This window comes from Scyliorhinus torazame, chromosome 3 (assembly GCF_047496885.1).
Source record: "Scyliorhinus torazame isolate Kashiwa2021f chromosome 3, sScyTor2.1, whole genome shotgun sequence".
NCBI lineage: Eukaryota > Metazoa > Chordata > Chondrichthyes > Carcharhiniformes > Scyliorhinidae > Scyliorhinus > Scyliorhinus torazame.
The window spans coordinates 350,817,761-350,834,493 of NC_092709.1; the positions used below are offsets into that span (position 1 = coordinate 350,817,761).

General features: G+C 50.5%; 2 protein-coding genes across 2 annotated transcripts in view; one reads left to right on the forward strand and one right to left on the reverse strand.

Annotated features, from left to right (window-relative positions):
• The window catches only part of smyd5 (SMYD family member 5), a 96,332-nt gene extending 92,479 nt beyond the window's left edge, over positions 1-3,853 (forward strand). Inside the window, exon 13 of the mRNA XM_072497748.1 lies at positions 1,139-3,853. Within this exon, the coding sequence (XP_072353849.1) occupies positions 1,139-1,277 (139 nt within the window). The 3' untranslated portion in view covers positions 1,278-3,853. The remainder of the gene's footprint in view (positions 1-1,138) is intronic.
• Positions 3,854-4,887: 1,034 nt separating this feature from the next.
• Positions 4,888-16,289, reverse strand: LOC140409335 (protease-associated domain-containing protein 1-like). Its single transcript, XM_072497749.1, has 5 exons — positions 16,152-16,289; positions 13,575-13,675; positions 10,860-10,969; positions 7,281-7,448; positions 4,888-5,949 (listed from the first exon to the last, which is right to left on the reverse strand). The coding sequence occupies exons 1-5, from the start codon at positions 16,216-16,218 to the stop codon at positions 5,829-5,831; spliced, it is 567 nt and encodes a 188-aa protein (XP_072353850.1). The 5' UTR covers positions 16,219-16,289; the 3' UTR covers positions 4,888-5,828.
• Between the last annotated feature and the right edge of the window lie 444 nt (positions 16,290-16,733).

Here is a 16,733-nt window from a genome sequence, read left to right on the forward strand (position 1 = left end):
CTGTATCTAACCCCGTGCTGTACCTGTCCTGGGAGTGTTTGATGGGGACAGTGTAGAGGGAGCTTTACTCTGTATCTAACCCCGTGCTGTACCTGTCCTGGGAGTGTTTGATGGGGACAGTGTGGAGGGAGCTTTACTCTGTATCTAACCCCGTGCTGTACCTGCCCTGGGAGTGTTTGATGGGGACAGTGTAGAGGGAGCTTTACTCTGTATCTCACCCCGTGCTGTACCAGTCCTGGGAGTGTTTGATGGGGACAGTGTAGAGGAAGCTTTACTCTGTATCTAACCCCGTGCTGTACCTGTCCTGGGAGTGTTTGATGGGGACAGTGTAGAGGGAACTTTACTCTGTATCTAACCCCGTGCTGTATCTGTCCTGGGAGTGTTTGATGGGGACAGTGTAGAGGGAGCTTTACTCTGTATCTAACCCCGTGCTGTACTGTCCTGGGAGTGTTTGATGGGGACAGTGTAGAGGGAGCTTTACTCTGTATCTCACCCCGTGCTGTACCAGTCCTGGGAGTGTTTGATGGGGACAGTGTAGAGGAAGCTTTACTCTGTATCTAACCCCGTGCTGTACCTGTCCTGGGAGTGTTTGATGGGGACAGTGTGGAGGGAGCTTTACTCTGTATCTAACCCCGTGCTGTACCTGCCCTGGGAGTGTTTGATGGGGACAGTGTAGAGGGAGCTTTACTCTGTATCTCACCCCGTGCTGTACCAGTCCTGGGAGTGTTTGATGGGGACAGTGTAGAGGAAGCTTTACTCTGTATCTAACCCCGTGCTGTACCTGTCCTGGGAGTGTTTGATGGGGACAGTGTAGAGGGAACTTTACTCTGTATCTAACCCCGTGCTGTATCTGTCCTGGGAGTGTTTGATGGGGACAGTGTAGAGGGAGCTTTACTCTGTATCTAACCCCGTGCTGTACTGTCCTGGGAGTGTTGATGGGACAGTGTAGAGGGAGCTTTACTCTCTATCTAACCCCGTGCTGTACCTGTCCTGGGAGTGTTTGATGGGACAGTGTAGAGGGATTTTACTCTGTATCTAACCCCATGCTGTACCTGTCCCGGGAGTGAGGGGGCAGTGTAGAGGGAGTTTACTCTGTATCTAACCTGGGTTGTGGCTGACACCTGTGTTATTTTTGAAGGGACAATTATCTATTCATCTGCTCCTGTCCCAAGTGCGTGGCTCAGATGGATGACCCTGACCTGACCTCCGAGGAAGAGGAGGAGCTCGAGGCTGACGCAGAGAGCGCTGTGCTCGAAGATGAGATGACAGACGTCTAAGGCAGATGCAGAATGGAAACTTCAACTGGAAGGGGGCTGTTGGGGAACACCTCTGTCACCAATGCAATCGCCACACCTAGGATCCATTAATAAACACCAATCTCTGTACAAAGCACTGGCTCTAACTCATGGGCAGGCTGGTCAATTAATCACACCAGCTGCTTCATGAGAGGGAAAGAATAATCGCTGTTTTGGGAAGGGGGTTGTTGTTGCAGATGGCACGAGCAGGAGGCTACACCCCATCGCTGCCCCTCTACCCTCGCCCCACCTTCTCTTGCTAAGGGACAGGCTCCCTCTGCTGATGGCCCCATTGCCCCCTCCGAACGTTGCGGGTGCGTGCTGGTACTTCCTGTCTCCGTAGACCGCCCGCTGGTGGCGGTCTTGTGACCTACAGGCGTAGGAGGTCACTGGCCTGAGTTTAGGTCGCTGGTTGGTCGCGGGGCAGGGCAGGGGACTGTGGGGGTGGGGCATGGAGGAGCAGCGAGATGGATTTGAGCCGCGGCCAGTGTTTCTGTCCCGGTCCTGTGAGGGTGATGCCACCCCCAGTGCAATAGCCTGTCATCAAAGCACAGACTGGGACTCTTACACAGGAGAGGTTTGGGGATATTATGAGGCATCCAAAGAGTAAGTAAGGGATGAGGAACCGGGGAGGACGGAGAGTGGATTCCGCTCACTGTGAGGCTAACTATTGCATTCTATTGTGGTGTAACACTCTCCAGCTGTAAGGGAATTTTCAACAGATCAAAAGTGCATTCAGCCCCATTTCAGCTTGTGTGCGATGTGTCTGCGTGTGCGAGCATGATGTCTGTGTGTGCGAGCATGATGTCTGTGTGTGCGAGCATGATGTCTGTGTGTGCGAGCATGATGTCTGTGTGTGCGAGCATGATGTCGGTGTGTGCGAGCATGATGTCTGTGTGTGCGAGCATGATGTCGACGTGTGCGAGCATGATGTCGGCGTGTGCGAGCATGATGTCGGCGTGTGCGAGCATGATGTATGCGTGTGCGAGCATGATGTCGGCGTGTGCGAGCATGATGTCGGCGTGTGCGAGCATGATGTATGCGTGTGCGAGCATGATGCCTGCGTGTGCGAGCATGATGCCTGCGTGTGCGAGCATGATGTCTGCGTGTGCGAGCATGATGTCTGTGTGCGATGTGTCTGCGTGTGCGAGCATGATGTCTGCATGTGCGAGCATGATGTCTGTGTGTGCGAGCATGACGTCTGCGCGTGCGAGCATGACGTCTGCGCGTGCGAGCATGTCTGCGTGTGCTAGCATGATGTCTGGTCTGAGTGTGCTAGCATGATGTCTGGTCTGCGTGCGCGGGCATGTCTGCGAGCGGATTGTCTGCATGTGCGAGCATGACGTCTGCGTCTGCGAACATGTCTGCGTGTGCTAGCATGATGTCTGGTCTGCGTGTGCGAGCATGAAGTCTGCGTGCGTGAGCATGTCTGCATGTGCGAGCGGATTGTTTGCGTGTGCGAGCAGGATGTCTGCTTGTGTGAACATGATGTCTGCATGCCTTTGTGAGTGCCTGTGTGGGTTTCTGTCTGTGCCTAGTGGTCTGTTAACTGTTTGTTGGGGTCTGTGTGTGTGCTATGCTGTCTGTTTCTGTCTAGGTTTCTCTCCTTGTCTGTGTGTGGGTCTCTATGTCTGGGTATGTGTGTATCTCTTTGTCTGCTCGTGTCTTGCTGTGTGCGTGTGGGTCCCTATCGAGTCTCTGGGTGTGGGGTGGGTGTCTATGTCCACGTGTGTCTATCCCACTTTCTGTCTTGGGAATGAGGTGGGGTACCCTGTTGACTCGGTCGAAGGCATAATATTGTAAAGCCCCCGTAAGTCGGAGCAGCTTCTTCGGAGATGTCACCGTCAATCTGAGGGAATGCTATCATCTGCATGGTCTGTGATCCACCAACACCCAGGGCCTGGATAATTCTTTACTTGTCACCATACTCATGGCCCCTCTTCTGCCTGTGCAGATACGGGAGGCCATGGAAGCAGGCACTGGATATGAAGCGACATGTTTGGTTTACATAGGGCTTTGCAGCCGAGAAATGGACATTTCAGCCCCACTGCTGGGTTTGTGCTCCACAAGCCTTTTCCCAATTCTCTCCAGCTCTCACCCTGTCAACATGAACCCATGGCAGGTTGGTCTGTGATGTCGCCAACTTCTCGGAGGTCAGGAGCGAGTGGGACGCTGCATCCATTGTCATGTCGCTCTCACAGCACGGAGCAGGGCTGATGGGTGTGCCAGGCTTTGAGCAGTGATCGTGCTCAGGAGCCCTGCAATGGAGGTCTGGGAGAGCAGAGGAGGGGGGGGGGGGGGGGTGCACGTGGAGTATGGGGACAGGCTTCTCCCCCCCCCCCCCGGTCAAAAATGCTGCTGCTGGTGGGGAGCGATTTGGCGGAACCTTTTTTAAATGTGGCATATGAGCTAGAGAGAAATTCTATATAAATACTTTGCTTTAAGATAGGTTGTGACTTGGGTCAGCGATGTGTTAGCTGCCAATCAAATCATTGCAGCCTCGCCAAGCTCTCGAGGTGCGATCTTGCATGTACTCAATAAAGGTTTGAACAACACAATTAAGTCTGCGGTCTTTCCCGAGTCTTGCTGTTGTCTTCGTTCAGTTTGCTGCTCTGCGCAAATGGCCAGCTGTGAGAAAACACACATGCACAATTCCCGGGGCCGGGGGAGGAGGGGGGGGGTGTTTAAAAAGTAAATAAATAGTCACAGACCATCTCAATGGATGAGTGTTGCTGCAAAGGCTAGTGCGCGTCTTTTTATTCATTCACGCGTGGGCATCACTGGCCTAACCAGCATTTATTGCCCTGCAGGAGGTGGTGGTGAGTTGCCGCCTTGAGCAGTCCCTATGGTGTAGGTACATCCAGAGTGCTGTTAGGGAGGGAGTGCCAGGATTTTAACCCCGTGATTAAAGGAACGACGATATTCCAAGTCAGGATGGTGAGTGACTTGGAGGGGAACCTCCAGGTGGTGGGGTTCCCAGGTATCTGCTGCTCTTGTCCTTCTAGATGGTAGTGGGCGTGGGTTTGGAAGGTGCTGTCTAATCATAGAATTTACAGTGCAGAAGGAGGCCATTCGCCCCATCGAGTCTGCACCGGCTCTTGGAAAGAGCACCCTACCCAATCCCCATAACCCAGTAACCCCACCCAACACTACATAATTTATCATGGCCAATCCACCTAACCTGCACATCTTTGGACTGTGGGGGGAAACCGGAGCACCCGGAGGAAACCCACGCAGACATGGGGAGGATGTGCAGACTCCGCACAGACAGTGACCTAAGCCGGAATCGAACCTGGGACCCTGGAGCTATGAAGCAATTGTGCTATCCACAATGCGACCGTGCTGCCCTTAGTGGTCGTGGGTTTGGAAGGTGCTGTCTAAGGAACCTTGGTGAGTTACTGAAGTGCATCTTGTAGATGGTCCACACGGCTGACACTGTTCATCGGTGGTGGAGGGTTTGAATGTTTATGGAAGGGGGAGCAATCATGCGGGCTGCTTTGTCCTGGATGGTGTCTGATGTGTTAAGTACTCTGGGATAACACAGGCTGCAACTCGATGCAGCTTTGACCAAAAGATACTCCAGACTTTGAAGTAAGTTCAATGTGATTTATTGAGCCATTAGCACAGTTCTCGGAGTTCGACTCTCCTGCTAATCTTGCTATAGTAACTCAGTCTAACTAACCAGTCTGCTCTATGCCATGCAGTGGGTGTGATGCTTCTGATCTGCCCCTGTCCTTCTCTCGGAGTGTTGCCTGTGGAAAGAGACAGAGCATGTGTGCCCCGTCCTGAAAAATGGGTTGTGTAATGCCCCCTTGTGGTAGTGTCACCTCTGGGTGTCTTGACTGCCCATTGGGCGTGTCCTGTGTGTTTATTAGCTGTATGTCTGCATGTCCATGACGTCACTGGTGCTCCCCTCTAGTGTTTACTTAGTCGTAGTGTATTTATAGTAATGCATATCACCACAATGTCGAGCTTGAGTGTTGTTGGAGCTGCGCTCATCCAGGCAAATGGAGAGTATTCCGTCACATTCCTGACTTGTGCCTTGTAGATGGTGGACAGGCTTTGGGGGGGGTTGGGATACTCTCTGGAGGTTTCCCAGCCTCTGACCTGCTCTTGTAACCACAGTTAGGGGAGGCAGTGGTGTAGTATTGTCGCTGGACTGGGAACCTGGGTTCGAATGCTAGAGGTGCTCACAGCCCATAAACAAATAAAAGAAGAAAAAAAAACTTTTTATGGCTGGTCAAAGAGGAATTAGTACAGGATTTGATGATGCTCCCTGAGTAGTCAGCACCTGGGTCCACTTGTTGAAGAGCAGATGGAAGATGAGCGTGAGTATAGTCATGAACCGGTGCTCCCACAGGAGTCAGCACCTCTCCAGTGAGAAAGACACCAGGGAGGGGGTGAAAGTGAGCAGATTTATTTATTAAATAAAGTGTGAAACCACTGACATGACAAATTCTTCATTTGATTGGGAGAGAATCTATTGGAAAACGGGACTAGTGCAAACGGGTAGGTCGAGACCAAGATCTGTGTTCACCAGAGGGTCCATGGTGGCTGTTTGAGCTGAAATGTCGGGATCCCACTCACGTTCACCGGTATCGAGATCACAGCCCACGGGAGGCCATGCAACTCCAACGATCGTCTGATCATGTACCTGCCCAGCGGGGAAAGAAAACCGTGTCAGTCTCCAGTCACATTGTAAAAACTGGACTTGCACTAGTTTGGGAGAGGCCCTTTCAATAAGGGGACATAATAAAATTGCAGCCAGTGCTCTAACGGCGACCTGAGCAACATTTCATCAAAAAATCCATTGGGACTAATCATAGATTGATGGTGAATGCGGCCATTTGGCCCATCATACCTGTGTCTGAAAAAATCTATACAACTAGTCTCAATGCCCTGTCTCCATTGTGAGGACACTTCCTGGTGATTCCCTTAGTTCCTGTTTCTTGTAGTTACATAGAACATGTGCAGAAGGAGACCATTCAGCCCATCGAGTCTGCACCAACCCACTTAAGCCCTCACTTCCACCCTATCCCCGTAACCCAATAAACCCTCCGAACCTTTTTTAAGGGCAATTTAGCATAGCCAATCCACCTAGCCTGCACGTCTTCGAACTGTGGGAGGAAACCCTCGCAGACACGGGGAGGACGTGCAGACTCCGCACAGACAGTGACCCAGCGGGGAATCGAACCTGGGACTCTGGCGCTGTGAAGCCACAGTGCTAGCCACGCGTGCTACCATGCCCTTCATGCTGCCCTTTGTCTTTAACATTTCTGGTCCATGGATTGTTAATGGAGACATACCATTAATTCGAGCAGAGGAAGTAAGGAACTCAAAGTGTCAAACTAGTATAGTGTGTAATGAAGTTTGTATTTTGGGCAGAAGAACACAGAATTTATGACTTCCAGCAGATTGGAGGGACCCTGGAGCTTTGAAGCAACTGTGTTAACCAATGAAAGACGTCCTTCCTGAGATACGGGGCCCAAAACGGGACCCTTGTACTGTTCCAACTCATTACCCCACTGTGTAAACGCTCTTCCTCACATTCCCTTGCATCTCTTTCCCAAAATCCTAAATCTGTGTCCCCTAGTCCCTGTCCTATCAGTTAATGGGAACAGCTTGTATTTGTCTACCTCATCATAATTTTGTACACCTCTATCAAATCTCTCCCCAGCACATTTGCTCCTAGGGGAACAACCCCAGATTCTCCAATCTAACCTTGGAGCTAAAATCCCTCCCTCCTGGAACCATCCTGGTAAATCTCCGCTCCACCCTTCCTGGAAGTCCTAATGTATGGTGACAGGAAGTGGACGCAACTCTCTAGTTGTGGTCTAACCAGAGTTCTATAAAGGTTCAGCGTAATTTCCCTGCTTGGTTAATATTTTCCAGTTTACACCAGTTCCGCTAGACGTCCCTTTTCCAGAAGTTAGTGGGGATGTTAGCCCCAGTGCGGACAAAAGTTCTCACTGCCGCCCAACTCACCCATCCTTCCCGAGGAGGAACAGAGCTGGGATCTCGCTGTCCCTGGACGTACCATCCTGCACCATCTCAATATACGAGCTGTCGTTGTCGTACATGTTGTCCGAGATGATCACCGCCCTGCCACCGTGTTCCTGAATAACCCGCGCTTTGGACAAGAACGAGCAAGCCCTGTGGGACACAGAGACACACAAACATATTTCACTGATTCCCAACTCCTCCCCTCTCCTTGTGAAGGGCCCTCTCTCTCTCTCGCTGTGAGTACATTTTCCACGGGGTCCCTGACTCTCTTCACAGCCTCGGACAAGGGGGTCGAAGCCCTCATCTGCAGGTTGGCCCTTCGGCCTCTGCGGCCAAGCCTGCCCCGATATCCACCCCTCAGCAGGGATGGGTGCCCCATGATTGAGGCTCCGATTTTCTGAGCGTGACGGAACAGAATTTACGGTGCAGAAGGAGGCCATTCGGCCCATCGAGTCTGCACCGGCTCTTGGAAAGAGCACCCTACCCAAGGTCCACACCTCCACCCAAGGGCAACTTAACACGGCCAATCCACCAAACCTGCACCTCTTTGGACTGTGGGAGGAAACCGGAGCACCCGGAGGAAACCCACGCAGACACGGGGAGGATGTGCAGACTCCGCACAGACAGTGACCCAAGCCGGGAATCGAACCTGGGACCCTGGAGCTTTGAAGCAACTGTGCTAACCACTGTGCTACTGTGCCGCCATGCGTTAACCCATTCAGCTGCCGTGGGGGGGGCATCAAAGCAGCAACTCAAAGGTGCTCAGGAAGACAGTGCAGAAGCAAAATCTATCAAAGAACTAGGCTGAGGATTATTATTCTGAACTCAGAGATTCTAATACTAGCCAATCAGCAGATCAAGACTTCCAAATGATCTGATGGAAGTTAATAAAACCCAAACTAATCAATTTGTTCATGGTGACCATTTAGGTTCCAGCCGCAGAAGTTAGGGGTAAATAAATGGAAACATTTGGAAGCTAGCCCGTTGTACGGAGCCTCGCAGCACCATGACGTTTCAAAGGTCCTCGCAGACAATGCTTTTCTTTTCCAGAATGGAACGTCACAGCTGGTCTGTGCACAGCAAGGTCACATAAAAAGCAAATATGCAAAGAGCTAGTTAGTCGGCTTTGTTTGGTTAAGGCAGCAATGTTGGCCAGGGTGCTGAGATCTCACTGATGTTCATGGGATGTTAGTGTGCAAATTGGCTGCTGTACTTCCTGCATTGCAACAGTACGGAGTTGGTTGGGAGGTGGAAGATAGACAAAAGGGCTATTTGGCGGGATGTCCCCCAAGCAGTTGTAAATAAGTCCTCAGCTTTTCACTACATTTCTCAATGGAGAAAGGTAGACCCTCACCTCTGTCATGTGACAGTTCCTTTAAGAAATGGGTGTTTATAAATGGGTGTGTATATAAATATCTGTAGTGAGAGTACCTTTAAGAAATGGGTGTTTATAAATGGGTGTGTATATAAATATCTGTAGTGAGAGTACTTTTAAGAAATTAGTGTTTATTACTGCAGTGATGTCAGAGAGTGGGTGGAGCTGGGCTGTCTGTCAGCTTTTTTACTTTCATTTTAGGCTGTTTGCTGCAGGGTGTGTTTTAGTTTCTAAAAACTAATAACAGTAGTGACTTTAACCTGATGTGCTTCTGGTAAAAGGTGTTTCAGGTCTTATGGATGTTAAAAAGGAAAGCTTAAAGGATTACTTAGTGTTGTATTCTTTGGGGGTTGGTAGAACCCTCAAGAGTATTGAAAGTCAAAGAGATCTAGGAGTACAGGTCCACAGATCACTGAAAGGGGCTACACAGGTGGAGAAGGTAGTCAAGAAGGCATACGGCATGCTTGCCTTCATTGGCCGGGGCATTGAGTATAAGAATTGGCAAGTCATGTTGCAGCTGTATAGAACCTTAGTTAGGCCACACTTGGAGTATAGTGTTCAATTCTGGTCGCCACACTACCAGAAGGATGTGGAGGCTTTAGAGAGGGTGCAGAAGAGATTTACCAGAATGTTGCCTGGTATGGAGGGCATAAGCTATGAGGAGCGATTGAATAAACTCGGTTTGTTCTCACTGGAACGAAGGAGGTTGAGGGGCGACCTGATAGAGGTATACAAAATTATGAGGGGCATAGACAGAGTGGATAGTCAGAGGCTTTTCCCCAGGGTAGAGGGGTCAATTACTAGGGGGCATAGGTTTAAGGTGAGAGGGGCAAAGTTTAGAGTAGATGTACGAGGCAAGTTTTTTACGCAGAGGGTAGTGGGTGTCTGGAACTCACTACCGGAGGAGGTAGTGGAGGCAGGGACGATAGGGACATTTAAGGGGCATCTTGACAAATATATGAATAGGATGGGAATAGAAGGATACGGACCCAGGAAGTGTAGAAGATTGTAGTTTAGTCGGGCAGTATGGTCGGCACGGGCTTGGAGGGCCGAAGGGCCTGTTCCTGTGCTGTACATTTCTTTGTTCTTTGTTCTTTGTTTTTTGAATTAATGGTTGCTAAGATGTTCACTGTATGTTTTAAAAAGGTTAACTTGAGTTCATAGAATAAACATTGTTTTGCTTTTAAAAATATTTTCCATTGCTGCTGTCCCACACCTGTAGAGTGGGCTGTGTGCTCCCCATACCACAATCTATTAAAGGTTGTGGGTCAGGTGAACTCCATGATACACTTTGGGGTTCTCCGAACCCTGGCCCAGAACAGCTCCCAGCTTGCTGGTGACGTCATGTTGAGCGACACTGTAAATAGTGTAGCCAGGAGTGTTAATGTTGCAATCCTGTCAGAGTTCATGCCCTAGTTGTAAGTGAGAGCAGTTGTTATTAATTGAGGAATGGTTAGGGCATTATTCTTGGGTATCTATAAGAATAAGGAGGGGGGGGGGGGGGGAAAGAGCGAAGGGGAGTTGGTCCCTGCGTTCTCTGGGTGTTGGGAATAAACCCATGTTAAGCAAAGACTGGCTTCAGTTTCCCCTTTTCGCAATGAATAAGCGACGAATTATAACAAGGAGCTGAAAGTTGCAACGGGACATTGATAGATTAAGTGAGTTGTCAAATATATGGCAGTTGGAGTTCCATATGGGGCCATCGACTTTGGGCCTAAGAAAGATGGATAAGACTATTTCCGACAGGGTTAGAAGGGAGGAATCTTTGTGGAGATGAGATTTAGCGGTCCAACAACAGACATCATTGCAAGTTAGTGGGCCGGGCCAACATTCCCCCCGTGGCTGCGTGGGTTTCCTCCGGGCGCACCGGTTTCCTCCCACAGTCCAAAGACGTGCTGTTAGGTGAATTGGACATTCTGAACTCGCCCTCTGTGTACCCGAACAGGCGACGAGGGTTTTTTTTCACAGTAACCTCATTGCAGCGTTAATGTAAGCCTACTTGAGACACTAATAAAGATTGAGGGGTGATATTGATGGTGAGTGACTTGGAGGGGAACCTCCAGGTGGTGGGGTCCCCTGGTGTCTGCTGCTCTTGTCCTTCTAGGTGGTAGTGATCGTGGGTTTGGAAGGTGCTGCCTGAGGAACCTTGGCGAGTTGCTGCAGTGGACCGTGCTGCTAAAACTTACCCCCGCTCCACCAAGCCAATCTGATCCTGAATGAAAGCTCCGTTGTTTAAGTCACTGCAGGCGTGAGGTGGGTCAGCAGGGACCAGGTAGATCTGCTCATATCTCGTGTGCTGCGGGAAGAAATGCACAGTCAACATTCCAAACATTTTTCTCAGTCCTTGCGGGATGTGGGAATTGCCGGAAGCCCCACGTCTGTTGCCCATCCACAATTGCCCCCACTTTTCTGTAACTGTAGCTTGCTACGCCAGTTCAGAAGGCAGCTAAAACTCAACCTGTGACTCAGAGTCAGAGGCCAGACCAGGTCCAGGCCCCAGATGACCTCCCCTGGTCAATGATAGTTTCACAGTCGCCATTACGGACAGTGATCTTCCATTCTGGGTTTTATTCATTGAATTTAAATTCCACCACCTGTCGGGGTGAGATTTGAACCCACGTCCCCAAAGCATGAGCCTGGGCCCCTGGATTACTAGCCCAGTGGCTAGGGAAGGCAGGGGCATAGTGACACCGTCACTGGACTCTGGAAATAGAAGTCAAATGATGACCATTGTTGTTTGTCGTAAAAACCCGTCTGGTTCACTAATGTCCTTTCGGGAGGGGAAATCTGCCATCCTTACCCGGTCTGGACTACACGTGACTCCAGACCCACAGCAATGTGGTTGACTTTTAAAGGCTTCTGAAATGGCCGAGGAAGCCACACAGTTGAAGGGTGATCAGGGCTGCGCAACAAGCACTGGCCTTCCTAGCCAGGCGCCCACATTCTCCCGCACCAGAAATGGCCGGGGCCGTTGGGCACACGTGCGCCTGGCTGATGACCAGCAGAGGTCGCGCCATGCAAAATGGCGCCGGCCGCGCGCAGACCCGATCGTCATCCGCAACCCCACAGGCCCCCCCTGGCACCCGTCCACCAGTCCCCACTGCTCTAATAAACTCCCAAAGGGAGCACCTTAGGCACAATCTCGTCCCCCTCACTTGTCCCCGAAGTGGAAAGGGTCGAGAGCTTCAAGTTTTTAGGTGTCCAGATCACCAACAACCTGTCCTGGTCCCCCCATGCCGACACTATAGTTAAGAAAGCCCACCAACGACTCTACTTTCTCAGAAGACTAAGGAAATTTGGCATGTCAGCTACGACCCTCACCAACTTCCACAGATGCACCATAGAAAGCATTCTTTCTGGTTGTATCACAGCTTGGTTATGGATCCTGCTCTGCCAAGACCACAGGAAACTACAAAAGGTTGTGAATGTAGCCCAGTCCATCACGCAAACCAGCCTCCCATCCGTTGACTCCCGCTATAATTCCCACTGCCTCGGAAAGGCAACCAGCATAATTAAGGACCCCACGCACGTACCAGCCGACTCAAGAACAGCTTCTCCCCTACTGCCATCAGACTTTTGAATGGACCTACCTCGTATTAAGTTGATCTTTTCTCTACACCTTGCTATAACTGTAACATTATATTCTGCAGTCTCTCCTTCCTTCCCTATGTACGGTACGCATTGTTTGTACAGCAGGCAAGAAACAATACTTTTCACTGTATACTAAAACATGTGACAATAACAAATCAAATCAAATCACTTCCTGATCTTTGCTCACTCCTGACACTCCTTAAAGCAGCGCGACAGGGATTTCACCCGAGTCAGGTTTAGTGTGCAGTCCACTCCAGAGACTTAAGCAGGTAACGAGTACTGAAGGAGTATCAGATGTGTTGTCAAACCATCTGCATTTCACAAAATCCCTACAGTATAGGAGGAGGCCGTTCGGCCTTATCGGGTTTGCACCAACCCTCTGAAAGAGCACCCCACCTAGGCTAACCCCCACCCCTATCCCTGTAACCCCACCTAACCTGCAAACCTTTGGACTGTGGGAGGAGGCCGGAGCACCTGGAGTAAACCCACGCAGACACGGGGAGAACCGTGCAGACTCCACACAGTCACCCGAGGCCGGAATTGAACCCATGTCCCTGGCGCTGTGAGGCAGCAGTGCTAACCACTGTGCCACCGTGCTGCCTCGGTGTCGGGTACGTGTAAATGATACCACAGCCTCTATTTGAAGTACAGAGGCGATCTCCCCAATATCCTGACCAATATTTATCCCTCAACCAATATCACATAAAAAATCTGGGCGGCACGGTAGCACAGTGGTTAGCACTGTGGCTTCACAGCGCCAGGGTCCCAGGTTCGATTCCCGGCCTGGGTCACTGTCTGTGCGGAGTCTGTACGTTCTCCCCGTGTCTGCGTGGATTTCTTCCGGTTGCTCCGGTTTCCTCCCACAGTCCAAAGACGTGCAGGTTAGGTGAATTGGACATTCTGAATTCTCCCTCCGTGTACCCAAACAGGCGCCGGAATGTGGCGACTAGGGGATTTTCACAGTAACTTCATTGCAGTGTTAATGTAAGCCTATTTGTGACACTAATAAAGATTGAGATTATTATCTTATCTCTGTTTGTAGAGTCTTGCTTTGTACACACTGTCTGCCAACATTGCAACAGTGACTACACTTCAAAAGTACTTCATTCGTTGCAAAGTGCTTTGGGACATCCTGAGGGCTTGAAAGTCATTTCATAAATGGAAACGGTTCCTGTCCTTCCATAATGAGTTCAAGAAATGGGAAGACCAAGAATGTTCACGTGGCCGGTACGCTTTGTTACATTGGAAGGGGCTGAGTCAGCAGAGGTCTGGAGAACCACAGCATTATTGAAAAACTCGCCGGCACTTACAAAGATACCGCCAAAGTCCTTGGCCAGATTAGTCTGAAAGATGTAGCGTATGTCTCCAGGGCTCAGAACTTGGAAATATAAATATTCGTTGACACCCAGACCTGTTTGAAAGATTTAAAAAGATACATGTTAAACCAAGGAGAAAGGCGTCAATCACCAATCTATTGAATATTGTTGAAATGAGAGAAAAGGGACAGTTAACAACATGTAGCAACATGGATACAGAACTGGTTGAGTAATAGGAAAGAGAGAGCAATGGAGTAAGATTTGTAATGGTTTCCCCAGGTATCGGAATCGGGACCCTCGCTTTTCCTGATGTCATAGAATTTACAGTGCAGAAGGAGGCCATTCGGCCCATCGAGTCTGCACCGGCTCTTGGAAAGAGCACCCTACCCAAGGTCAACCCCTCCACCCTATCCCCATAACCCAGTAACCCCACCCAACACTAAGGGCAATTTATCATGGCCAATCCACCTAACCTGAATGTCTCTGGACTGTGGGAGGAAACCGGAGCACCCGGAGGAAACCCACGCAGACACGGGGAGAACATGCAGACTCCGCACAGACAGTGACCCAAGCCGGAATCGAACCTGGGACCATGGAGCTGTGAAGCAATTGTGCTAACCACTGTGCTACCGTGCTGCCCAGATATATAATACTGATTTAGATCTTGGTGTGTAGGGGACAATTTCAAAGTTTACAGATGACAAAAGTATTGAAAACTGTGAAGATTAGGACTTCAATAGGACACAAACAAGTGATAGGTAGCAGATAAAGTTCAATGTGGAAAAGTGTGAGGTGATGTACTTTGGTCGGAAGAACATGGAGGGACAATATAAAATAAGGGGTAAAATTCTGAAAGTGTGCAGGAGCAGAGAACGAGTTGTAATAAGAAGCTTTATTGTCACAAGTGGGCTTACATTAACACTGCAATGAAGTTACTGTGAAAAGCCCCCTAGTCGCCACATTCCGGCACCTGTTCGGGTACACTGAGGGAGAATTCAGAATGTCCAATTCACCTAACCTGCACGTCTTTCGGGACTTGTGGGAGGAAACCGGAGCACCCGGAGGAAACCAACGCAGACACGGGGAGAACGTGCAGACTCTGCACAGCCAGTCACCCAAGCCGGGAATCGAACCTGGGATTCTGGCGCTGTGAAGCAACAGTGAAATGAAATGAAAATGAAAATCGCTTATTGTCACGAGTAGGCTTCAATGAAGTTACTGTGAAAAGCCCCTAGTCGCCACATTCCGGCGCCTGTTCGGGGAGGCTGGTACGGGAATCGAACCGTGCTACTGGCCTGCCTTGGTCTGCTTTCAAAGCCAGCGATTTAGCCCAGTGTGCTAAACCAGCCCCTGTCGTGCTAACTATCTGTGCTACCGTGCCGCCCAAAGGAAGTTAGACCTCAGCTGAAGTACAGTTCTGGTCGCCACACTGTAGGAAGTATGTGAACACATTCGGAGAGAGTGCAGAAGAGGTTTCCAAGAGGTTTCCAATTGAGGCAAGTAACAATGTGCAGGAGTACATAGATACATAGAACATACAGTGCAGGAGGCCATTCGGCCCGTCGAGTCTGCACCGACCCACTTAAGCCCTCACTTCCACCCTATCCCCATAACCCCTCCTAACCTTTTTTTGGACACTAAGAGCAATCTAGCCACGTGTGCTACCGTGCTGCTCGACATGTGCTGCCCGGAGTATGGGGGAAGGGCAGGGGAATGGCACTAAGTCATAAAGCTCTTTTGGAGAGCCGGTGCAGACTCGGTGGGCCGAATGGCCTCCTTCTGCACTGTAACAATTCTGAGACATGTTGTTGAAGCTTTTCATCTCTCCCTTGTCAGGACACACAAAAGAATGCCAAATTTCAAAGGGTCACAACAATGTTTACCACAGGAGAGAAGGACGCTGATTGGTTGGCAAGTTGACTCGGATTGGCCAAGGCATTGCCATCGAGAAAGCAACAGGGAATAATAGTCTTCCCAAGCTCCTGGGTAAAGGCGCAAAGCTTGAACAGATTCCTTTTGTTTGCAAAGAACAGGTCCTTACGTATGAATATAGGATATTACAAATATTAAATATCAATCAACCTATTATAATCATGGGGTATTCCAGTTTAGATTGGGATGGACCAACAGGAGTTTGCCCCTTGACCTTGCCACATGGTTAAGTCTATGATATTAATCCCAGTTAAGGCAATTTCTGATTGCTTCCTTATATCGCTCTCCCTCCACATTCCCCTTCCAAACCTTGCAAGGATATGGTTTAGCCATCCACTGACAAATTTAACTGGACCACATGAAATACTGAAATGAATTTCATTCCAACAGGAGCCTGACCTAAACTCTGTGCTGATTCTGTGATGATCAAATGCAATGAGACACTGGCAGTGTCAGCCCTGGGAGTGGGACTTCAACCTTGTGCCTCAGGGAGCTGCCATTGAGGTGCTCAGGGCCTCAGAGGGGCGCGCCCGGCGGTCAGACACACCTGCCTGCAATGGTCTCTCCAGCCCCGCCTCAGCGCCCCCGCCTCAGCCTTTCAATCCGATGCAATAAGCAGGGTCCGCTGCATTAACCCACCTGCAATGAGCAGCGGCTGCTGGAGCAGGAGCAGCGTTGCAAAGCAGGCTGCCTCCGCCCGCCTCATCCTCCCCCCCCCTGCAGCCGCTGTCAGCCGGCCGCCCGGGGATCGGCCCGGCCCGGGCAAAAGCCCGCCTCCAGGCCCGCTTCCCATTTGATGCATGATGGGTGCGCGTCACAGCGCACCCTGCACCCATTGGTCAATACGCCCGTCAATAACAAGGGCCCACTCTCTATTGGTTGCTGCCGCTGTCCGTCACAGAAGTACCCGCCCCTCCACTGCCCCGCCCCCCTCACCCCATTCCTGATACAGCCTCAACCCCAAATCCCAAACCCAACCACAACCCAATCCCAACCCCATCCCCAATCCCGACCCCCAATCTCAATCCCAAACCCATCCCCGAACCCAAACCTAACACCAACCCCCAATCTCAATCCCAAACCCAACCCCAATCAACACCCCCAATCTCAACCCCATCCCCAATCCCGATCCCCAATCTCAATCCCAACCACAACCCAATCCCAACCCCATCCCCAATCCCGACCCCCAATCTCAATCCCAAACCCAACCTCATCCCCAAT

Bases quoted from the DNA above. Each gene is read 5' to 3' on its own strand.
- LOC140409335 (XM_072497749.1), bottom strand. From the start codon at position 16,218: ATGAGGCGGGCGGAGGCAGCCTGCTTTGCAACGCTGCTCCTGCTCCAG. The intron at 7,449-10,859 runs GTAAGTTTTAGC...TGTGTCCCACAG, and splicing joins ATTGGCTTGGTGGAGCGGGG to GGCTTGCTCGTTCTTGTCCA. The intron at 5,950-7,280 runs GTGAGTTGGGCG...CCCGCTGGGCAG, and splicing joins TTCCTCCTCGGGAAGGATGG to GTACATGATCAGACGATCGT.